At 45.9% G+C, this 24,512-nt stretch overlaps 1 protein-coding gene across 2 annotated transcripts; it reads left to right on the forward strand.

The window, feature by feature from the left end:
* The first annotated feature begins 8,527 nt into the window (after window positions 1-8,527).
* LOC115474719 (neuroguidin-like) lies at window positions 8,528-22,129 on the forward strand. 2 transcript variants are annotated; one of them, XM_030210344.1, is made up of 12 exons: window positions 8,529-8,653; window positions 8,899-8,990; window positions 15,150-15,209; window positions 15,922-15,993; window positions 16,195-16,332; window positions 16,446-16,530; window positions 16,653-16,705; window positions 20,293-20,410; window positions 20,563-20,731; window positions 20,853-21,009; window positions 21,497-21,557; window positions 21,950-22,129. In XM_030210344.1, the coding sequence occupies exons 2-12, from the start codon at window positions 8,979-8,981 to the stop codon at window positions 21,967-21,969; spliced, it is 945 nt and encodes a 314-aa protein (XP_030066204.1). In that variant the 5' UTR covers window positions 8,529-8,653; window positions 8,899-8,978; the 3' UTR covers window positions 21,970-22,129. The 2 variants fall into 2 exon arrangements, with proteins under 2 accessions (XP_030066205.1, XP_030066204.1); XM_030210345.1 differs by lacking the exon at window positions 15,150-15,209 and having other exon boundaries at window positions 8,528-8,653.
* Window positions 22,130-24,512: the final 2,383 nt, after the last annotated feature.

Here is a 24,512-nt window from a genome sequence, read left to right on the forward strand (position 1 = left end):
TTCCACGTGCATGATGCCGTGCACACCTTAATTGCGGCTCAATGGGATGTCCCGGAAACGAGCCTTAAAGTGGCTAGGGCTATGTCCCGCCTCTATCCTTTGGCTGTGAGTGAACGTGAGGCCTATCTGTGGCCTACCGTGGATTCTTTAATCACTGCGGTGACTAAGAAAACGGCGTTGCCGGTGGAAGGTGGCACGGCCCTAAAGGACGCCCAAGACAGAAGATTGGAGGCGGCCTTAAGGTCGTCCTTTGAGGCAGCTGCTTTAAGTTTGCAGGCCTCAGTTTGCGGCTCCTATGTGGCCAGGGCGTGCCTGACTATGGTGCAGCGGGCTTCCCCCTCGGATCTTTCCTTGAGGGCTGATTGGCCGGCCCTGGAATCGGGCTTAGCCTATTTGGCAGACTTGCTGTATGATGTCTTGAGAGCCTCAGCTAAAGGCATGGCTCAGACAGTCTCTGCGCGGCGGTGGCTTCGGCTGAAACATTGGTCTGCTGACCACGCCTCTAAATCCCGCCTGGCTAGATTGCCTTTTAAAGGCAAGCTGCTCTTTGGGGTCGAGCTGGACAAAATCGTGACCGATCTCGGCACGTCTAAGGGCAAGAAATTACCAGAGGTCAGGGCTCGGGCTAGTACTCGTCCCGGTACCTCCAGAGGACGGTTGCTGGAAGCCCGTCGGTACCGCCCGGGCAAGTCGGGTTCCTCTGCCCCCTCTTCCTTCAAGAGGAATTTCTCCCCCAAGCAGCATTCCTTTCGCAGAGACCGCCGTCCCGGAGGTGCTCCCTCCGGTCCTCCCCCAGGGTCTCGTACCCAATGACGGGGCCTTGGTCCACGCCCCAGTGCAGATTGGAGGACGGCTGTCCTCGTTTCTGGGCGAGTGGACCACTATAACTTCAGACGCGTGGGTGCTGGAAGTCATCAGAGACGGCTACAAGCTAGAGTTCTGCCAACCCTTAAGAGACGGGTTTGTACTCTCTCCCTGCAAGTCTCCGGTCAAGCTGTGGCAGTGCAGCAGACCTTGGACAACCTGATCCGCCTGGGTGCGGTCGTTCCGGTGCCAAAAAATCAGATTGGCAAGGGACGTTACTCCATTTACTTTGTGGTTCCAAAGAAAGGAGGTTCTGTCCGGCCTATCCTCGACCTCAAAGTGGTCAATCGGGCCTGGAAAGTGAGGCACTTTCGCATGGAGACTCTCCGCTCTGTTATAGCGGCAGTGAAGGCAGGAGAGTTCTTGGCTTCCTTGGACATCAAGGAAGCGTACCTGCATATTCCCATCTGGCCTCCTCTCCAACGCTTTCTGCGTTTTACAGTCCTGAGACAACACTTCCAGTTCAGAGCCCTCCCTTTCGGGTTGGCTACTGCTCCGCGGACCTTTTCCAAAGTAATGGGGGTCATAGCGGCCTTCCTGCTAAAGGAAGGAGTACAAGTCCATCCTTATCTGGACGACTGGTTGATCCGAGCCCCCTCTTATGCAGAGTGCGGCAAAGCTATGGACCGGGTAGTTGCTCTTGTGAGCTCCCTGGGATGGATCATCAACTGGAAGAAGAGCCAGCTGCGCCCGACTCAGTCCCTGGAGTATCTGGGAGTTCGATTCGACACCCAAGTGGGCAGAGTGTTCCTGCCAGACAATCGGATTGTCAAGCTTCAGGCTCAGGTGGACTAGTTCCTAGTAGCCTCTCCTATTCGGGCTTGGGACTACGTGCAGCTGTTGGGCTCTATGACGGCCACGATGGAAGTAGTGCCCTGGGCCAGGGCTCATATGAGACCACTACAGCTATCTCTGCTGCTGCGCTGGACTCCGATGTCGGAGGATTATGCTGTGCGCCTTCCCGTGGACCCAGCAGTGCGCAAGGCGCTGAGCTGGTGGACGCAGACAGACAAGTTGTCTGCAGGATTGCCTCTGGTGACCCCGGAGTGGATTGTCGTCACGACAGACGCCTCTTTGATGTGCTGGGGAGCCCACTGCTTGGGAAGGACAGCGCAGGGGCTCTAGTCTCCTGCAGAGGCAAGTGGTCTATCAACCTCCTGGAACTCAGAGCCATTCGGTTGGTGTTATTGGAGTTCATCCCGGTACTGGTGTTGTAGCCTGTACGGGTCCTGTCGGACAATGCCACGGCTGTGGCCTATATCAACCGCCAGGGAGGTACCAAGAGCGCCCCTCTAGCCAAGGAGGCTATGAGTCTTTGCCAGTGGGCGGAAGCGAACCTGGAGCAGCTTTCAGCGGCCCACATTGCCGGAGTCATGAATGTCAAGGCGGACTTTCTCAGTCGCCATACCTTGGAGCCCGGAGAGTGGCAACTATCTGCTCAGGCGTTCTTGGACATCACGAAGCGCTGGGGCCAGCCGAGCCTAGATCTGATGGCGTCATCGGCCAATTGCCAAGTGCCGCGCTTTTTCAGCAGAGGACGGGACCCTCGATCCCTGGGAGTAGATGCTCTTCTCCAACAGTGGCCGACACAAGAGCTCCTCTATGTGTTCCCGCCCTGGCCCATGTTGGGCAGGGTGCTAGACCGGGTGGCAAAGCATCCCGGCAGGGTAATCCTGGTGGGTCCGGATTGGCCCAGACGTCCCTGGTATGCGGACTTGATCAGGCTCTCAGTCGACGATCCTCTGCGGCTGTCAGTGGAGCGGGGCCTGTTACATCAGGGTCCCGTGGTGATGGAGGATCCCTCTCCCTTTGGTCTTACGGCCTGGCTATTGAGCGGCAGCGTCTGAGGAAGAAGGGCTTCTCAGACAAGGTCATCGCCACTATGCTGAGAGCGAGGAAGCGCTCTACTTCTACTGCTTACGCCAGGGTTTGGCGTATCTTTGCAGCATGGTGTGAAGCAGGCTCACTTTCTCCCTTCACTGCTCCAATTTCTTCAGTGTTGGCGTTCCTGCAAGAAGGTCTGGAGAAAGGCCTGTCGCTCAGTTCCCTTAAAGTCCAGGTAGCGGCTCTGGCTTGCTTCAGGGGCCGCCTGAAGGGTGCTTCCCTGGCTTCGCAGCCAGATGTGGTGCGCTTTCTCAAGGGAGTTAATCACCTGCGCCCTCCTCTGCACTCAGTGGTGCCTGCGTGGAATCTCAACCTGGTGCTAAGAGCATTGCAGAAGCCGCCTTTTGAACCCTTGTCGAGGGCATCTCTGAAAGACCTGACGTTAAAAGCAGTCTTTTTGGTGGCTATCACTTCAGCCAGAAGAGTTTCCGAGCTCCAGGCGCTCTCATGTCGAGAGCCTTTTCTGCAGTTCACTGAGGCAGGAGTGACTATTCGCACAGTGCCTTCCTTCCTGCCCAAGATTGTTTCTCGCTTCCATGTGAATCAGCAGCTCTGTCTCCCTTCCTTTCGTAGGGAGGACTACCCAGAGGAGTACTCTGCTCTTAAATATCTGGATGTGAGACGAGTCATCTTCAGATACTTGGAAGTGACCAATGATTTCCGGAAATCGGATCATCTGTTTGTTCTGTTTGCAGGTCCTCGTAAGGGTCTGCAGGCTGCTAAGCCTACAGTGGCAAGATGGGTCAAGGAAGCCATTGCAGCGGCTTATGTGGCCGCGGGGAAGGTGCCGCCTATCCAGCTGAAGGCTCACTCCACGAGAGCTCAGGCGGCCTCGATGGCAGAGGCCGGATCCGTCTCCTTGGAAGAGATATGCAAGGCGGCAACTTGGGCTTCGGCTCATACATTCTCCAAGCATTACCGTTTGACTGTGGCTGCACGGGCGGAGGCCCGGTTTGGAGCTTCAGTGTTGAGGTCAGGGATTTCAATGTCCCGCCCTGGGTGAGTACTGCTTCGGTACATCCCACCAGTCTATGGATTGATCAGCTTGATGATATGGAAGGTAAAATTATGTATAATCATACCTGATAATTTTCTTTCCATTAATCATAGCTGATCAATCCATAGCCCCTCCCAGATATCTGTTCTGTTTTTATTCTGGTTGCATTTCAGGTTCAAGTTTAGTCTTCAGTTATTTCAGAAAGACTTCGTGTTCAAGTTCTTTCACTTGGATTCTTCAAGAGTTGAGACGAGTTTGTGTTACAGTGAGCTGCTGCATTCCTCTCCCCTCCGTTTTACGGGGCTGGATTGAGACATAAATTCTGCCGGCACTCCCTCCCGCTTCGTGCGGCTGTAGGGCAGCTTTGTACCCCTCCCGCTTCGGCGGTGTTAGGGTCAGTCAGCTCCTCCCGCGGTTGCGGTTGCAGGATAAGCCAGATCCCCCCGCATCGGCGGGTGTGGTGTCCCTCCCCCGCTCCGTGGGGATGAGCTGGACGGATTCCCCTCCCCCACTTGTGTGGGGATGAGCTGGGTTAATTCCCCTCCCCCGTTTTGGCGGTGGTGAGCTGGGCAGAGTGTCCCTTCGTGGGTGTAATTCTCTAAGTGCTGAGTCCTGCGGATGGAGCTTTGATATCGACATACTGAGGAGTTTCCGGCAGCACATGACCACATATAGGGAGGCAAAAGTTTGCTCTCTATCTCCACCTGCTGGTAGATGGACACAACCCACCAGTCTATGGATTGATCAGCTATGATTAATGGAAAGAAAATTATCAGGTATGATTATACATAATTTTACCTTTTGTAACCTAGATATGCTAATCACTGTTACCTCATCCTCTAGCAATGAGTTCCAGAATTTAGCTATTCGTTGAGTGAAAAAATACTTCCTCTTATTTGTTTTAAAAGTATTTCCATGTAACTTCAGGTGTCTCCTAGTCCTTATACTTTTTGAAAGAGTAAACAATTAATTCACTTTTACCTGATCTATACTACTCAGGATTTTGTAAACCTCAATCATATCTCCCCTCAGCTGTCTCTTTTCTAATCTGAAGAGCCTAACCTCTTTAAAATGGAGTTATAGTGGGGATTGAACCTGTGTTTCTTGGTTTATAGTCTGCTTTGCTAACCACTAGGCTACTCCTTATGTTAGAGGAATAGCTTAAAGGTTATGCTGTGGAATAAGCACCTGAAGAACTGGGTTCAATTCCCACTACAGGTCTTCATGACCCTGGGTAAGTCAGTTAGCCTTCCATTACCCCAGGAACAAAACTTAGATGGTTTGTCCACTAGCAATAGTGGAGAAAGTACCTAGATATAGAGTGGAGGAGTGGCCGAGTGGTGGACTTGGGGAACTGGGTTCGATTCCCACTGCAGGCACAGGCAGCTCCTTGTGACTCTGGGCAAGTCACCTAACCCTCCATTGCCCCAGGTACACATAAGTACCTGTATATAATATGTAAGCCACATTGAACCTGCTATGAGTGGGAAAGCATGGGGTAAAAATGTAATAAAAAAAATATGTAAAACCCTTCACAGGTCTTTATGGAGTTGAAGAGTAGTCTAATGGTTAGAACAGTGAACTAAGAGCCAGGGAAACTGGGTTGGATTCATACTGTGACCCTAGTGACTAAAAATATCACATTTTTCTGAGTTTGAAAAGTGAGAGAATATTTGTTTGTAGAGGTCAGCCCCCCCCCCCCCCCCCCAAGTGATTCACAGTATACCACTATAAGATAGACATATTAGACTGTGTCTGCATAGTGAAACCCTTCAGAAAACACACATTACATACAGATACCCCCCTTCCTTCAGGCACACAGAGAGACTGCCCCTCGTGTAACTTTTTGCACATTCTTTTCTTTTGAAAATAAGCCCCATAATCTCGTATATTTTTTTCTCTAATCCTCTATTCTTATAAATCTGCTTCTCCCCAGAGGAATGTCTGGTGTTGGAAGCTTTATCAGGCTTGGCTGATCTTCTGGGATTCTCCCTAGTCTCTTCTTTCTGCATTGTGCAGCACTTCTTTATCCTTTGTTCCTCTCTGTAGGAGGCAGTGGTAAATTATAGTAACCTATGGAACTTTGTAAGTCTAAGTACTTTGAAAATGAGCTCTTAATGTTCCTGCATTGCTAAACAGATACAATCTTAGCTGTCTCCTTTACTATTGACTCTTCTGTGCTCCTCTCCTCCCCTTTATCATAAAAGAGCATGCTTTAATGTTGAAATATGGCACCAAATTAACACTGCTATGCTGGAGGTTTTCCTCACAGTGCATCAGCCCTAACACCAGTTCTGGCAGATGTACATTCCAAAAACTGACATATTCTAATCGATAAATAGAAGATAAAGTTCTTTTTTTCTACCTTTGTGGTCTGGTCATTTTATTTTTCTAATCACATTGGTCCCAGTCTCTGTTTTTTTTTTTTTTTTTTTTGCTTTACTCTTTTAACTCTCTTGCCAGGGTCTTTTTTTCCACTTGGAATTTCCATGTCTACAATCCATCTTCCTTTTGTGCCACTATCTGCCCTGTCCATTTTTTTCCCTGTGTCCCTGCTCCTATCCTTCCACCACGCTGAGTCCATATTTTCTCTGTGTCCATATTTTTGCCATATCTAGCATCACCTTTCTGTGTCTGTATCCCTTCTTGGATGACTATCATCATCCCTCTGTGTCCCTCCCTCCCCAAGTGTCAAGTATTGTCCCTCTATCACCCCACCCCCCCCAGCATGTGTGGCAGTACCTCCCTGTGTCACTATCCCCCCCTCCCCCCCGTCCAGAATATCTCTCTCATTCTTCCTACTCCCCCTCCTCAGGGTCCAAAATCTCTCCCTCTCTTTTCTCTTCCTGCTGCCCTCCTCCCTGGGAATTCAGCAGATGGGTCATGGATTTGATGTATTGCCTTTCTGTGGTACAACCAAAGTGGTTTACATTTATAAGCAAGTACGTTCTCTGTCCCTAGTGGGATCACAATCTAAGTTTTTTTTTAACTGGGGCAATGGAGGGTTAAGTGACTTGCCCAGGGTCACAAGAAGTGTATTTATGTTTAAAAAAAGATTTGGACAAGTTCATGGAGGAAAAGTCCATAGTCTGTTTTTGAGATGGACAAGGAGGAAGCCACTGCTTGCCCTGGGATTGGTAGCATGGAATGTTGCTACTAATTGGGTTTCTGCCAGGTACTTGTGACCTAGATTGGCCACTGTTGGAAGCAGAATACTGGGCTAGATGGACCATTGGTCTGAACCAGTATGGCTATTCCTATGTTCTAATGGGTTGCGGTGAGAATTGAACACATTTTCCCAGGTTCTCAGTCCACTGTGCTACACGCCAGGCTGCTCCCTCTCTCTTTTGCTGTTGCCCCCCCCCAACACACACACACACTTATGGGTCCAGGATCTCTCCCTCTTTTTCACCCCCTAGAAAGGTCCTAGCATCTTTTACTCCCCCACCCCATGAGTCCATTATTTCTCTCTTCCCACAGATCCTGGCATCATTTAACTCTCTCTTCTCTCCTTACCTCTTCCCTCGCTGTAAAATAGCTCTCTCCCTTCCCTTGTACCCCATCCCACCTTTCCACCAGATTTGGTGTCTCTCTCTCACTCATCCCCCCATCCAGATCCTTTACCATAGATCGCCAGCAGCAGCACTGAAAATAGACTGTCTCTGCCAGCAAGTCCAGCAGAGGGAAGGTCCCAGGGACTAACAGAGGCAACCTATTTTCAGCACTGCTGCTGCCAGCAACCTAGGGTAAGAAGTTTAAAGGAGTGTGGGGGGGAGGGGGAGGGGTGAATGAGTGAGTAAGAGAGATGCTGAACCGGGGAGGGGCAATGTGCAAAGGAAGGGTGAGAACTGCTTTACCTTGAGGGTGAGGAACAAGGCACCAATGCTGGAGGGAAGGGCACTTTGGTTTGTGAGCTGGAGAAGGGGACCAAATGCATGCATCACATACCTAATGCATAGACTTGACATGTCTGACTTAGAGATAGAAGAAATGCCACATGGACAAGGAAAACCTGGTAAGGTATACCGCTTATCCACAACAGCGATCACAGCAGTTTACAATATTTAGGGGTCTATTTACTAAGCTGGCGGCTGTCCCAGCACTAATGCCGGCAGAGCTCATGAGCTCTGCCGGCATTAGCGCCAGGACAGCCACTAGCACGGCTCAGTAAACAGGAGAGTTAAAGTTTAAAATTTAAAAAAACCAAGGAAAATAACTCCATTAATTACATAGGACAGAACAATCACGTCAAGACTATTCAATCCCACTCTAAAACCTCATCATACGAAAGTTAAAATTTAATGAAAAGACAGAGGAAAGCAGAAACCAGAGACTATGATCAGTACAATTAGAAAAATAAAATGATCAGCCAATAAAGGTAGTAAAGGAATTTTATTTTCTATTTATGGATTAGAATATGTCAGTTTTTGGAATGTACGTATGGTAGTTCTGGTTTAAGACATGGCTGGGACCCACAAGAGAAATCTTACTCATTGGCTTTAAATCTCCAGCATAGCAGTGGTTAATCTTCAGCTTTGGGATGGATCACCTGGCGTTTCTGCAAATAATAATAGACTCAGCAGGCATCCTGCTTTATGAACTGCAAAGTATCCGAGGGCAGCAGCGTGACATTTAAAAACACGGCAAGGTATATTTTTTAACAATGACAACACAAAACAGAGGAACCACCTAGCAGCCCAGCTCCCCTGGATTGATGGAAATGAATCAGCTGCTGCAAATGTGAAGACTGTTGCCCAGCATGCTGTGCAGCGCAGGGGGCGGCCCTGAGCCGTCTCTTTGCTGAGCAATGCATGTGAGAGAGGATATCTCAGACACAGGCTGGTTTTCGTAATAGTAGGAGCTGAGCAGCATTTCTTCTGTACCAAGGGGGATGAAAACAAGAGTAAGGTAACCCTGTGCCATGTTAATAGTACTCAGTTTAGGAGTGAATTGTTTAAACTTGCTTTTAGTTTAAGTGGCCTAAAAAGCTATGACAATGCTGAACATTAGGATCTTTGAATTGTGCAGGAGCCCTTCACTCTCCAGGCATTATTTATTGGTTCTTAAATGAAACTAGAGTAGTGGTGTGATGAGCAGTGAGGCATTGTGAACAACTCTCTCTTATCTGATGCTTTTTTTTTCCCCCCATATAGGCCTCTGTACATGAGGAAACAAAGGTTTATCTACAGTAAATTTACTAGGATTTAAGTGATTTCTCACAAAACAAAGTGCAATGCCTGATCAGGTAACTTTTCCTTGTCTAGTGTACTTACTAGAGATGGACTGAAATTGAAGAGAATGTTGAACGTTGTGATAAAGAAAACTAGCAAAGTGGGAGACTTAATTATGCATTTAAGGCCAAATTTTCACTAATGTGTGTAACTAGGGGTTTCAACCCACTTGATTTTCAAATATATGAACCTTCCATATTTTCATGTCAAAATAGGTGGTCCTGTGTTTGAATATCTTTATTCTTTTCAAAACATGGTATAAACTTATAACTTTTCACAAAGCTATAACAGCTTGCTATATTCTAAGTACCCCGCATCTTTGCGGACTATCATTTGTTTATGTCTGCAAAGTTATAGTCATGCTTTAGGTGTCTGAAAATCCAGATGTTTAAAGTATGCATACAAAAATCTTTCTGTATTCAATTTATTTCATGCATCTAAAGTCATAACTGAGCATTTTAAAATAAATTTGTAAGGTCTTGGTTTGATCCATCACTGGATTGGCACAGAACACATATCATCCTGGTCCTCTCCCCTAATAGCTGTCAGTACATACACACACTCTTCTCTAAGGGAGCAGGTTCTTCGTGGGGGTGGGGGTGGGGGTGGGGGTGGGGGCGTATATAAAGATTTCCCTTCAAGGCCTTGGTAAAGAAGTACCTCCAAAACACAACCCAGAAACTGAAGTGGGGTTTTCCAACTCTATTTACTAAACACAAGTGCAAAATAATTAGAATTCTGAGGTAGTCTTTCAATCCCAATATTATATACCATCATTGGATAACACAGTAAACTCCATACTTTATTTTGTGTCTATGATCCCTTTACAATAACCAGTTGATAGAATAATTGGCTTTCAGGGTTCTGGGGGCAAACCAGCTCTCTCCAGAATATAGTCTTTCAGGGCAATAGGTCTTTTTGGGTCTGAAGTTAACTTATTCCCTTCCGGTTCCATACACACACTCTCTTTCCAGTGATCCACTTTCACACACATATCCTTCCAATTTGGAACAATCTCATTCACAGTACTTTCTTTGCGGTCCATCTCTACAGTGAAGCTTCTCAGGCCTGGTCCTTTCTGATTGAAGGTCTGTATTCTGCTTCACTCCTCAGTCAAACAGCAGACAGAGGAATGGGTAGAACCTCTGGCCTGTCACACTGGATGCAAGGGAGCCTTCACACATGCTACTCATTTACTCCCAGACCACACTTGTCTGGAATGAAATTATACCTTAAAAAAACAAAACTGAGACCCAGGAGCTGGGCCGTTGAACTCCGTACAGCGCCATTGCCACTACACATGCTCACTAGGCAGTACCACTGCAGCCATCACTGGAAGAGGATGATCCTTACATATACTTTACTGGATAAACACATTTGGGAACTACAAAGCTTCTTTTGTTACACTATCCTTATCCTGTAAAACATTAGTTAACTTAATAAGAGTATTAGTTATACCTAGGGTCTCTATTCTTGGGTGTTTTTGAACAGTTGGTTATTTTCCAAATAATTAGGGATTGTTTGAGATTATAACAATTCAGTTTATCAGTATATCTGCAGTGCCAGTGCCACTTCTAAATTTATTTTCCATCAGAATCACACACATACAGTATTTATGCAGCTGCAGAGAATTCATGTGAAGAAAGGGGAAGGAAGAAAATTACTTGGAAAAGTTGGTTTCTGTGTTTAGCCAATAAACATTTATTTTACTGTTTTTTGCACTGAGGATATTTTATAGATTCAACAGTGGTTCCCAAAGGTCCTGGAGGCACCCCAATCAGTCGGGTTGTTGGGATTTCTTCAATGAATATTCACGAGAGAGATTTGCTATTAATAGGAAACTATTTTAGACATCCTGTCATGGTGATGATTATATGTTATCTGACCGTGTATATTAATAACCCATATCATACTACTCTGGTTTCACGTGAAACTATACCTTAAAAACACAATATGACATTTTTAAAAACCCCAAAACAATAAGAGACAATTGTTTAAGTAATAGCAAGGAAATTGAAGAAAACATTTTTTGCACCTACTTCACAGATTCCCTGAAGCTCATCCTTGGGCCCCTGCTTCAAAACCACTGGTCTATGTCTTTGACTAGCTGGATCCACGTTTTTCTCTTTACCATATCATCCACTGGCCGCAATTACTTTTTACTTTTCCTCTGGGTCCATATGTCTTTACTATACCAATCCTATCTTCAGTAGGTTCTTTTTTTGAGTGGAGGTATCCACTTTTACATACTTGATTGTAGTTTATTATTGTAAACCACCCAAAAAGGCTTTTTGCCCAAAGAGTGGTGAAACAAATTTTGTAAGTAAATAAAACTGTCAAATATTTTTGCAAATTATAATACATTAAACATCAGTCAAGATAAAATATTAAAACACAAAGGACTTTTCATACTTCTACAGTACTAAGAAACCCTTCTAGATTCTGTTTCCCTTTTGGATATTTTTTGAAATGATTTTCTACACCAGGTTTTTCTTGCCTTTTCTGGTAGAGCCTTCTTTCCCCAACCCTGCAACAAACTCATGTTAGTTTGAGATGAACACTGCCCACCAGTCCGTAATTGCAGTAGGGACAAAATGAGAAGTGCCTCCTTGATCACCAGTGCCATCAAGTATTAAAATCAACCCCTAACATTCAGTTGGCAACAATTAACATTTTTTTTAAGCACTGACCATTGGTAGCTAATTTAGCCCGAATATTCAATACCAGGCCATGTCCATGCAAAGTTGCTGAATATACTACTACTACTACTACTTAACATTTCTAGAGCGCTACTAGGGTTATGCAGCGCTGTACAATTTAACAAAGAGCTATCCGGGGCTATTTGGGCTTGTGCTGGCTACTGGCTCTTATGCGGGTCCTGGCTGATTATTCTTCCCTTTCTGCAAAAGCAAGGTACCTATCCCGATCCCCCTTCCCTCCCTCATCAAAAGCAAGATGCCCCATGGGCCTACTTTTAAATCTCTCATGGTCTAAGTACCACGAGAGTAATACCACAAGGCTGCCGCTACAGGTCACAGTAGCCATTTTGAGCTGGAGCCACAATGGACAGAAGCAAGTAAGGATTGCTTTTGCCCTTTGGACCCTAGACCACCAAGGTTTTTCAAGGTAGGGGGGGATAGGTACCTATGGGCAGTGGGGAAGTGAAGGGTCCATGTTGGGAGAGACCTTGCTCTTCGGAAGTGAGGGAGGGTTGAAATGGGGGGGGGGGGATTCTGAGCAGGTTGGAGGGGGTCAATACCAGGAAACTGTGTGGGTGCCGGCCGATTTATTTGTCCTTTGTGTTTTAATATTTTATCTTGACTGATGTTTAATGTATTATAATTTGCAAAAATATTTGACAGTTTTATTTACTTACAAAATTTGTTTCACCACTCTTTGGGCAAAAAGCCTTTTTGGGTGGTTTACAATAATAAACTACAATCAAGTATGTAAAAGTGGATACCTCTACTCAAAAAAAGAACCTACTGAAGATAGGATTGGTATAGTAAAGACATATGGACCCAGAGGAAAAGTAAAAAGTAATTGCGGCCAGTGGATGATATGGTAAAGAGAAAAACGTGGATCCAGCTAGTCAAAGACATAGACCAGTGGTTTTGAAGCAGGGGCCCAAGGATGAGCTTCAGGGAATCTGTGCTGGCACCTGCATAGCTAAGTGAGCATAGGCCTGCATTTTGTTCAGTCCTGTTTGCATGCTTTGCTATGTGGGCACCATCAATGAATTTCATCAGGTACTTGCATAACTGCCAGCTCCTCTCTGATTCTGCCGTCAGACCACACCTCAACTGCCCGGATTCAAGATGGCCCGTTAGAGCCAAAATTCAGCGGCATTGCCTGATTAATTGCCACTGATATATCAGCGGCTGGCTTCCCGAGCACGACTGGACTCCTGTCCACTTCAATTGCATTGGATACAAGATACAATAAAGGGCTACATAGGCAAGGGCAATCAGAGAGACTATATTGGATAAAAGAATTGGAAAGCAGCCAGAGAATTGCTTTTCTCTTTGAGGATGAGCAACAAGAGCCAGAAAGACAATTCTGCTCAATCCACATCCAAATACAGTCCCAGCTGTGGAGCAATGCTAAACCCTCCCAAGGCCTCCAAACAGAACCTAGGAAATGGTTCCTCAGGTTTAAAAAAAACATCATTCTGTACTAAGGAGGTTTTTAATAAGGAGACGGCATGATGTCAAAAAGTTGAAGCTGGTTTTCCATCAGTCACTATACCCAAAACAAACCCCTCCCCTCCTAACAGAAGGAATGCAAAACCAAGAAGGTTTAATAAAACAATATAAACATCACACATTTGCTATTGTTTTCAATAGTGTCTGTGAATGTGAGCTTCAGCTCATATAATGGGCCAGATAGACTCATGCCATCTACTGTCTTTTTAAACCTCCCTGTTCTGTACAAATCCTGCCCCGCTCCCACAATAGAAGCTGTGTCCTGACTGATTTAAGCCAGCCATCTCTGGCCAGCCTATGGGACAGGGGTAGGGGATGTTGATATTTGTTTGGCTAGCTGTTTGTTACATTTTCATGGGCCGAAGAATCTGATAGGTCGTAACCTAGAAGGTAAAAGATTCTTACATCTGCTTGGTCAGTTTCCCAGCACATGTGCTTGGGACATCAGGGAAGACCATGGTCTGATTGGAGGGGGATGCTGGGAACCCACAAGATGTGTCATTAGGGATGGTATTGAGTAAGTGAGCGTGAGTGTGAAGTTGCCTTTCATTTCCTAATGGTTATTTGTGTCAAGTTCTAGTTTTATGCATCTCGGAAGCTGTAGTTCCTTGTTTTCTAGCTCCATCTCTACCTGTTTACAAATCTATGGTGAAAACCCACCTTTTCACCACTGCTTTTGGCTCCTAGCCACTACTCAATTGCCCTCCCCTTGTTCCTTCTCACCCAGTACTTCCCTTGCCTTTAATTGTCTTGTCTGTCTGTCTGTCTGTATTTTCAGATTGTAAGCTCTATTGAGCAGGGACTGTCTCTCTCTCTGTCAAATGTTCAGAGCTGTGTGCGTCTGGTAGCGCTATACAAATGCTAATTATAATAATAACAACATAAGAATAGCCATACTGGGTCAGACCAATGGTTCATCTAGCCCTGTACCTGTTTCCAGCAATGGCCAATCCAAGTCACAAGTACGTGGCAGAAACTCATACAGCAGCAACATTCCATGCTGCCAATCCCAGGGCAAGCAGTGGCTTCCCCCATGTCCATCTCAATAACAGACTATGGACTTTTTCTCCAGGAACTTGTCCAAACCTTTTTTAAACCCCAGATTCGCTAACCACTGTTACCACATCCTCTGGCAACAAGTTCCAGAGCTTAACTATTCTTTTGAGTGAAAAATATTTCCTCCTATTTTTTAAGTATTTCCATGTCATTTAATTGAGTTTCCTAGAGAAACTGCATCATCACCTACATCACCTATCATATGAAGTTATTTAGAGGCTTCAGCCCTGCAATGGGGGCAAAATAAAAACAAGGTCTAGTCTGATGGTAGCCCTAGATCTGACATCTTTGGGTGCATCAGACTTAGTGTGGGCATTGTGACATTAGACAACTGTAGGCTGAGGATACCATGCTATCTTTGGGGGTGTTTCTGGAAGAAGGGGGAACTGTGATGTTTGTGGGGGAATTACTACTTTGGGGTAGAGGAGGCACTATGACATGCTTGAGTGCATTGTTGTCTCAGGATAGTAGAGGGCAAGATGCTCTTCATGTTCAGGTGCATCATTATGTAGAAGTGTGGGGGGGGGGGGGGGGGTGGATAAGGCACTGTGACATCTTTGGGTGTATCCCTGCCTCAGAACAAGGGAACGGGAGATGATATTTTGGGGGAGGCATTACCAACTCAAGGATGGTGCTGTGATGTCTTTGGCTGCATTACTGCTGCAGGGTGAAGGTTGGGGAAGGCACTTTGATTTCTTTGGCTGTTTCACTCTCTAGTGATGGGAGGGTGCTGTGAGGTAAATCTTTGCTATCTTGTTTATCTACCTTTTTTTTTTTAACTTGAAAAACTTTTTATTGATTGTGAAGCAAATATAACATACAAGAATGACCTTGTTCAAAATTCTAATAACACAGTGTGCAAAAACTCCACCAAGTAAAATCCCAACAAGTTACCTACTTTTTTTCTTGCAGGAGAGAGTGGTGGAGGATCTCCCAGCAACCCTAAAGCTATTGAGCATTTTGCAAGACCAGGTGATGTTTGTTGGTTCCAGCGTGAGGTCTGTGCTTTGATTTCAGTTTTCCTGTGCACTCAGAGGACCCTGGGAGTGGACATTACCATGTGACATAAGTCCCTAGGTTCAATAAAAACGAATCTTGCTACTGTTTGGGATTTTGCCAGGATACTGGGCTGGATGAACCATTGGTCTGACCCAGTATGGCTTCTTATGTTCTTATCTTTCAGTGCTCTGGACTGGACCTTTTCTCATATCTGAGATCGGGCTTTCAGTACACAACAAAATTAAAAAGTGCAGAAGCCTGCCTGTCGGTCTTTTACCCGCGGCTTTAACTTCTGTATGTTCAGGAACAGTTAAAAAAAAAATACACAGAGAAAATAGTGTAAATTTTAACACTGTAAGAAGCCTAAAGTAAATTCTTGACTCACTACAGTCCCTGAAGTTGGGGAGATCACTAGTAATCCCTGGGGCGTGGCTTTAGAATGAAAGTTTATCCTGGCCCTTACACTCTCTGGGAACTAGGATTCTTGGAAATGTCTGATTTGAGAGAGACAGGCCTGTTTTCTTGAACATTAATATTCCTTTTGAGCAGAGTCTTTTCATGCCATGCTATCCAGTAGAATGTCGGTAGATGGAAATGAAATATAATTGGCCCCTCATGTGCATTGAAATCCCTGTTATTCCATCTTCTTCTAAAGTCTTATTCTTCCGTCTCTGGGTTTTTGCAGGTGGTAGGAACAACAGCTCATGTGCAGAGTTTATTACAGAAGGTTCGGGCAGGTGTCTTCCCCACAGAGAAGGTATGCAGAATAGAGTGGGTGAGGGCCCACTTCATGGGAAAGGGAGCAGTGTTTCTTTAAATTATGTCAGTGCTGAGATGTGGGTTTCTCTTAATATCACAATTAATTGTTTTCCTTCTACGGTGTTCTGTTTGTGTATCTCTTTCCCCTTTTTATTGCTCTCCTATTGTTGTTTCTTTCTCAATTCTCTTCTGCATGCAGGGCCTCAGCTTCCTGGAGCTGAAGGATCAGCTTCTACTCATGTACCTGATGGATATTGCTTATCTGATATTGGAGAAGACATCAGGAAAGTCCTTGAAGGAGCATTCATCTCTCTTGCGCCTGGTGGAGACTCGTACGGTATGGGGAAGGAGGAGGAATTGGAGCACTTCCCATCTTCTCTTCTCTGCTGTTTGTCTCTTATCTCATTGGACTTGGTTTTCTGCTGACCATCTCCCCTTTCCTTGCCATAGGTTTTGGAAAAAATGCGTCCCATTGACCAGAAACTGAAGTATCAAATTGACAAGCTGGTAAAAGCAGCTGTCACTGGCAGTTTAGGTGAGTGTGAGGGAGGAAAGGGGCTCTTGCAGTCTGGGTGAACATGCACGGGAAGGACCAAACTTTTTCTGTATCTTGTAGCAGTAAGGGATGCTCTTGTTCTCTTCCTTTATATCATACAGATGAGAGTGATCCTCTGCGCTTCAAGCCAAATCCAGATAACCTGATCAGTAAGGTAAGAATTCTACAACTTCATCTCTTATACATTAGGGTTTCGTTTTAGCTCTCCCTGCTATATTCATATGTTGGTGATCACAGAATGCTGCTGTTATGGGTTCCTGATGATGAGTGCAACAGCAGCACATTGATTTAGCACTACTTTAAGAAGAACCAGCTGAGAAAGTGCTTTCAGTTCCTGAATGAACCAGCAGCATACTAGAGGAGGAGATTGGGATCTTGTCCTTTTGCTAGGAGCACACCACTCAGTATATTATTTTTAACTCTGTACCACTTGATCTGCTTATAAACAAAATTAACAAAAATTCCAAAGATAGATATGTACATACAGGTCAAGGCATAAAAGTACAATTGTCAACTATTCAATATGATATCTGCTATAATAAAACGCACCCTCAACGTTCTGAAGCCCTCTGACATCACTTACTTCATGAAGGGTTCGTGGTGGTGAAGCCATCAAACAGACCATGTCTCTTTGCCCCGCCCTCGCGTCACAACGTGATGATGTTGAGGGCGGACGAATGACGCGTCACAAGCATGAGGTGGCAACGGCCCCATCCACCTTGCAGTTGCCATCGTTACCCCCTTCACTGCCCCCCCTCCGTCTGCTACCGGCCCGGCGCCCGGCCCCTCACAGCGCCTCTCACCTCAGAGTGAAGGTGCTGCAGCAGGCAACAGATGATCATTTCCCTTCGGCCCTCCCTCCTTCCCTCCCTGTGTCCCGCACTCACAGAATTTACTCAGACGAGGGAGGGAAGGAGGGAGGCACGAAGGCAAACGATCACCTGTTGCCTCTGCTGCAGCGCCTTCAACGGAGGTGAGAGGCGCTGTGAGGGGCTGACCCCCCCCCCCCCCCCCCCCAAGCAACACTGACCCCCCCTCAAAGCCCCTGAACCCCCTCCAAGCCCCACCTTCGCTGCACCTCCCACCCCGCCCCTGCCGAGTCCTCCTGAGTACTACACAAACAAATCAAAAGCAACCGAGCATGTTCACAGCTCCTCCCACCAGAAAGAAGAGGTGAGCCTATTTAGTTCCCTGTAAGCAAGGAAGCCAATTTGGTTGATCTCTATTTCCACTCTCCCGCGCAGCCCTCATTGCTATACACTCAAAGCAAGCAAATGTATGAGCTGCTGCATCCAGGTTGTCGTTCTTTATTATTGGTCCATCTGTAACAACTGTAAAGCTGTTTCATTTGGATCGCCCTCCAAGCCAACAGCCACTCCCTCACAGTTCGCCATCCGCACCCCCTCCCCCAAACCTTCACAAACACACACTCTCCAGCACACACAAACTGATAGCCAACAAAAACACAACCTGAAGGATCCCTCACTTTCAACCCATCACCACAGGAACGCAGACCCCCACTTCAAAACCCCCTTACCACTCCCTCACAGTTCACCATCCATCACCCCCCCCCCTCCCCCTAACATTCTCACTCACGCACACCATCACACCCTCCAAACTAGACAACCCTGCCCACCTCTCCCTTTCCCACCCCCTATTTAGTTCCCTGTAAGCAAGGAAGCCAATTTGGTTGATCTGTATTTCCACTCTCCCGTGCAGCCCTCATTGCTATACACTCAAAATAAAGCAAGCAAATGTATGATATTGGTCCATCTGTAACAACTATAAAGCTGTTTCATTTGGACCCCCCTCCAAGCCAACAGCCACTCCCTCACAGTTCGCCATCCGCCCCCCCCCCCCCCCCCCCAAACCTTCACAAACACACACTCTCCAGCACACACAAAAACACAAACAAACTGATAGCCAACAAAAACACAACCTGAAGGATCCCTCACTTTCAACCCATCACCACAGGAACGCAGACCCCCACTTCAAAACCCCCTTGCCACTCCCTCACAGTTCACGATCCATCACCCACCCCTCAAACAACATTCTGAAAACAAAAACACAATATCACACACACAAAAACCCTTCACTAACGACAACAAGCCACAACACGACCTGAAGGCGGAGAGCCAACAGAAGCAGGTGGCGGCCGACCACAGGGCCGTGGAGAACACCTGGAAACTTATACAGGGAGGGGGGGGAGAGGACCCTGGAACTGGGAGGGAGGCAGGGTGAGGGAAAACCCACGAACTGGGTGGGAGGGGAGGCAGGGGAGGGGAGGCCCTGGCACACACTCTCATTCTCACACACATACTCTTGCACCCAGTCTCACTCTCTCTGTCACACACACCCATTTGCTCTCTATCACACAGTCACTCTCACACACACACACACTCTCTCAAACATACACACTACGAGGAAAACCTTCCTAGTGCCCGTTTCATTTCAGTCCGAAACGGGCCTTTTTTACTAGTCAGAATATAAAATGAGAGGCTTGGAAGAGGATTATCTGATCTACAGTGCTCGGCTTAGAGGCTTTTAGAAGCTCAGAGCGCTAGTATTAGGGAAGGAGATAATATTCTTTCTTGTTATCTACATCCTAGAAGAACCTCATGAAGGATGGCATGTAGCCCAAAAACTTCCTCAAATAAACTCATATCGGTCTGTCTGCTTTTTCCTCAAGGGCATATGTTACCTTGATTGAGAGACTAAATTCGAACAAATGCAAACACCAGCTTATCAGTGGAGAGAGAGATTTCCAGTTTAACACTATGGTGGGAACCTCACAGCGAAGATGACTAAAAAAACATCAAATGAAAAAAAATTCAAAATAAAACCATGAAAAAAATAATAATAGAAATCTTCAGATTTCTGTATTAAAAAATATATATAAAAAGGCGACTCTTTGGTTGTGGAAATTAAAAAATAAACTTTACTCGTCGATGGATAGCAGGGAGAAAAAGACTCGACCCAGCTGTGTTTCGGCCATACCGGCCTTCATCAGGAGTCTTCTTACTGTATGCTGATTTCCTATACTATCCAAATTGAAGAAGGAATCTATGTGTCTCTTTGCTGATGTTATAGCGTTAAAGAATACTTGAAACAAAGTCAAGCAGAAAGATCATAGAAGCGACTCGTCTCTATCAGAACAAACGAGACACTTCTATGATCTTTCTGCTTGACTTTGTTTGAAGTATTCTTTAACGCTATAACATCAGCAAAGAGACACATAGATTCCTTCTACAATTTGGATAGTATAAGAAGTCAGCATACAGTGAGAAGACTGCTGATGAAGGCCGGTATGGCCGAAACACAGCTGGGTCGAGTCTTTTTCTCCCTGCTATCCATTGACGAATAAAGTTTATTTTTTAATTTCCACAACCAAAGAGTCGCCTTTTTATATATATTTTTTAATACAGAAATCTGAAGATTTCTATTATTATTTTTTTCATGGTTTTATTTTGATTTTTTTTTTTCATTTGATGTTTTTTTAGTCATCTTCGCTGTTTTGTTTGTTGTTGTTTCTTGCGAAGACTGGTTTCTTCTGTTTTTTTTGTGCAACCTCACAGTCAAAGCATTTCAGAGACTAGCTTGCTAATAGCTATAGGAACTCTTGTGCTAATTCAGGGCAAGGGGCAGCATACCACTTGTTTTATGAATTTGACGCTTGTAAGGGTACAGTGTGTTTAGACACAAAGGATGTGTTTTTCTGGAAAAGATATTTTTTTTCTATAGCTGAGTGAATCTGAGGAGGAAGAGAAAGTTGAAAGTGGTGGAGCAAAGGATTCTGGAAAGAAGAACCCTGGAAAGATCAGGAAATATGTGCCCCCACGACTTGCCCCAGTGCATTTTGGTGAGATCATGGTGATGATGTCTTCTTAGCATTCCCAGCACTTGGATACTGATTCCTTATTCACCTTTTGGCATGATCAGTGTCCCATAGATGCTGGCTCTGAGGAGAAATCACTTTTAGTTACCTTCCTCTTTCTCTCTCCCTTCCTATAGATGAGACAGAAGCAGAACGGGAGCGCAAGATCTTGGAGCGGGCTAAGAAGCGAGCCCTGAGCAGTTCTGTCATCCGGGAGCTGAAGGAGCAGTACTCAGATGCACCGGAGGAGATCCGGGAGGGGCGTGGTTTCCATATGATGCGGCAGAGCCAAGAGGAACAGCGCAGGTCTGTGGGATGGGGAGCTGCAGTGAAGTGGCTCTCGCAGTCCTTGGCAGAACCAGGGAGATGTCTTTAGGGCAGAAAGAGGATAGCACTCATTTATCCTATGTGCCCTCATTATTTGCAGAACTAGCTATGAGGAATCCATGATGGTACGACTGAACCTGACCCGGAAAGAGAAGGCCCAGAAGAAGAGATCCATGGCAATGACATCACAGTTGCAGTCACTGACGCATTTTGGTGACATCAGTGCCTTGATGGGAGGAGCTGGGAACCCTGGTGAGGTGAGAAGGGCATATGTCTCAATGAGACAAGAAGGAGGGACCTAAGCAAACAGCAGGAAGTTTTTGTAGCTGCTGGATATCTGAAAATGTCTGACATCCTACACCTTCCTGTACTTTTTTTATGAAGCTGTGCATGGTCACTCTAGACCATGGACTGTATCGGGTCAGGCTGCAATACACTAGAAGCACAGACAACTGTATTCTGCATAGGGAGCACAAGAAGATTTCTCTGCTTTTTAGTGCTGTGATTCTGGGATTTGTGGCCTTTTTGTACTGGGGCCCCCAAGTGTTACATGCATGTTGTGTCTGTGGGATTCTCTAGTCCATCCTGTCCCTGGGACTCTGGATTCTGTGCTTAGTACAGGAATCAACTGCAGCTAGTTAGTAGTCAGTATGCAGGTGATGAAATCATCTGGGTATTGGTGATGGGTGGATAGGTTTTTCTTGTGCAACTCTGGAAAGCTCATTTTTATCTCTGTTTCACCAGGACTTTGTACCGCCTGTAAAGCGATCAAAGAAAACACTGAAGCAAAGAAAGAAAAAGAAAGGTGAGGGAAATGTAGTCGGCAGAGTCTGTGTCACATTCCCCATGGGAGTTCTAGATGAATTGGGCAAGGGACATTTCTCTGCCTTGTTTTCCAGCCTTCTCTGTCTCCCTTAAGTGTTGGTTGTTCCTTCTTATTTTTAATTTTGTTACATTTATACCCCGCGCTTTCCCACTCATGGCAGGCTCAATGCGGTGGGCAATGGAGGGTTAAGTGACTTGCCCAGAGTCACAAGGAGCTGCCTGTGCCGGGAATCGAACTCAGTTCCCCAGGACCAAAGTCCACCACCCTAACCATTAGGCCACTCCTCCACTCACTTTCCCTCTTTGTTTCTCTTTCACAATGTTTGCCACTTTGTCTCTTCACTGTCGTTTTTCATTGTGTTTTGCCTGCAGGTTTTCGGAGACGGAGGTGATGCTCCGTTCCTTCCTCATTCACTTTTATTGTGAAGAATAGGGGCTGAGTGTGGAGGACTGCTAATGCGGTATACACTTCAGGCTGGGCCTGGAAGTCCATTTGGTTCTCTTTATTCAAAAAGCTGTTTGTGATTTCAATAAAACGGTAGAGAAGAATGAGTGTGACTGATGTGTCCCTTAGTCACTGTGATCTCTCCATCTCACAGTCTGAAGGGTTAAGCTCCTCCTCCCTACTTTCATTTCATTCAATTTCACCAGCAGACCAGTGGCCTGGAAACTCTCAGATGTGCACACCTCCTACGGTCTGTTTTTGTTTGTTTTTTAAATCCTCAGTCCATAAAAGGACGATTCTTTCAGATTCTGGCCTGGTACAAATGTAACAAAAATAAATAAATAATTACCTAATTAGCAGGCCTTGAGGTTTTACAGGGTTGTGGTTGTCCATTTCTGTTTGTCACCTCCTTATTTTTATTTTATTTAGATTGTGCTCACACCTTTTCCAGTAGTAGTTCGAGTTACATTCAGGTTCACTGGGTATTTCCCTGTCCCTGGAGGGCTCACAATCTAATTTTGCACCTGAGGCAATGGAGGGTTAAGTGAATTGCCCAAGGAGCAGCACCAGGCACCTCTGGATGTCATTCATGTTATTCCTGCTGACTCTGTTGGTGGAAGCAAGCTTGAGCACAGCTGTGCTCTGCCAGACCTTTGTGTAGGATACTATAAGGGAGAGTTTCCTGGTAATCTGGGCTTCAGATTTGAACTTCTTTGGCAGTATTTCACTCCAGTGTTTTGCAGATTTTTTTTCTGGTGGCAGATGACAGTCTTCATCCTGCAAGAGTCAGTTCTGTGAGAGAAGTCCCACTTTCTACTCCTTGCCTCCCGAGAGCTAACTGACAAGTTTTCCTCAGTGCCTCCACAGCAGATGGGCTGGGAGTTTTCTGCACAGGTGGAATGCCTCTGATCTTCCATGCCCTTAGCTTTTTTCCAGGTTACCTGGCTCACTATAACTGCTATGCCATTGTATTGGTTCCTGGCCATCTGTTGCTGCTTGTCCTATCCAGTTCTTGCTATTCCCACCAGGTGACCACCAATATCCTAGGGATCTAGGGCATGATGGGGCTTCTAATGATGGCTTATGGTGTGTCACTATTCTCCCTCCAGCACTGGAACTTTCTACTAGTTGTAAAGAACTGCTGATGCCCCCTCTGGGTCCTTCACCTTCTGCAAGTCACTGGTGGAGTTCAATGCAGCCTGCCTAGGTGCTGTCCCTTTTTCCTCCACCAGTATTTTCCACAAATGGAGCACAGTGGCAGCTGAAACTGGAAGCCCAGTCCACAATCCTACAGGTCCCTCTCCACCTCTTCCCTGCCTTGGTACACCAGCTGCTGGACATCATGGTTCAGTGTGGACTGTTGTCCTTGTCCACTGTACAGGCCCTAGAGAGACAGAGAGCAGGTGGTCCTTACTCTGGCCTTGTGCATTATTCCCATCCTGTATGGACTGTTCTCTGAAGAAAGGAGGACCATGCTACAGCGCAGGCTGAGGAGAGGAGCCTGGCAGTGAGGGAAGAGGGGACATAGTGAGCAGGGGATTCATGCAGAGACACTAGCATGGCAATTCTTGCTTCCCCCCTCTCCCATTCTCCTTAATACACCAAGAGAGGGAATAAGATAGAGACAGACAATGACACAGAGACACACTCTTTCATCAGAAACAGCACAGGGACTTATGGCATTTCTCCAAACAACACAAACCACTATCATGACTTCCCTAATACTTGACAGAGAATAACTTCCCTGCTGGAGCCAACGTAACTCTCACAGAGAGAAAAAGTAGTGATGGCAAAAAGTACTTGCCATCTGTGTAGCAAACTAGCCATGTGAGTACAGTGCTAATCGCAAGGATTCCCATGGCAATAACCCCAGCTAGGAAAATGCAGCACTGCAAAATATTATACTGGGCTCTAGATTCACAGTACACTTCCTACTGGGAAAAGAGAACAAGCCAGATTGCTACAGATCCCTAGAAAGAAAAATATAGGGTAGGAGAATCCCACATTTTAGTCATACGTGTAGAACATGGACAGATCCTCACCAAATACAAGAATAGGGACCACAACTTAGAAACAGAATGATACAGTGAAAATCTGAACCAAAAGTCCCGAAAACCAAGAGTCTGCATTCAGTGCGACACCAGAGTTAGGGCAAAAGTGGAAACAGAAATGTTATGGGCAAAAGCCAGAGTGGAGTCACACATTTCTCAAAGACCTGAGAGAAAATCAAAGATTTCCCCCCCAAAAGAATGAGCCAAAAAATCTGTCTAGCTGTGGGGAAAGAGAAGAAACAGCAGCAAAAGCTGTGGGATCCTGTCACTGGCCCAGAAATATAACAAGAACAGCGAAAATTCAGCCCAAGACTTTCTGTAATTTTATTTTACTTTGCTAGTATTAAGAGAGGTCAGTCTTCCAAACCATGTAGTCATTTTAAGCATACCTGTTGAGCAGATAAGTACTGCTGTCTGGAATATTCAGAGGCACTGTCCG

The sequence above is a fragment of the Microcaecilia unicolor genome, chromosome 7, assembly GCF_901765095.1.
Source record: "Microcaecilia unicolor chromosome 7, aMicUni1.1, whole genome shotgun sequence".
NCBI lineage: Eukaryota > Metazoa > Chordata > Amphibia > Gymnophiona > Siphonopidae > Microcaecilia > Microcaecilia unicolor.

What these genes read in the sequence shown, in the direction of transcription:
- LOC115474719 (XM_030210344.1), top strand. An exon ending in AGCCAAGAGGAACAGCGCAG is followed by an intron (nt 20,732 to 20,852) that starts GTCTGTGGGATG and finishes CATTATTTGCAG; the next exon opens with AACTAGCTATGAGGAATCCA. An exon ending in GAGCTGGGAACCCTGGTGAG is followed by an intron (nt 21,010 to 21,496) that starts GTGAGAAGGGCA and finishes CTGTTTCACCAG; the next exon opens with GACTTTGTACCGCCTGTAAA.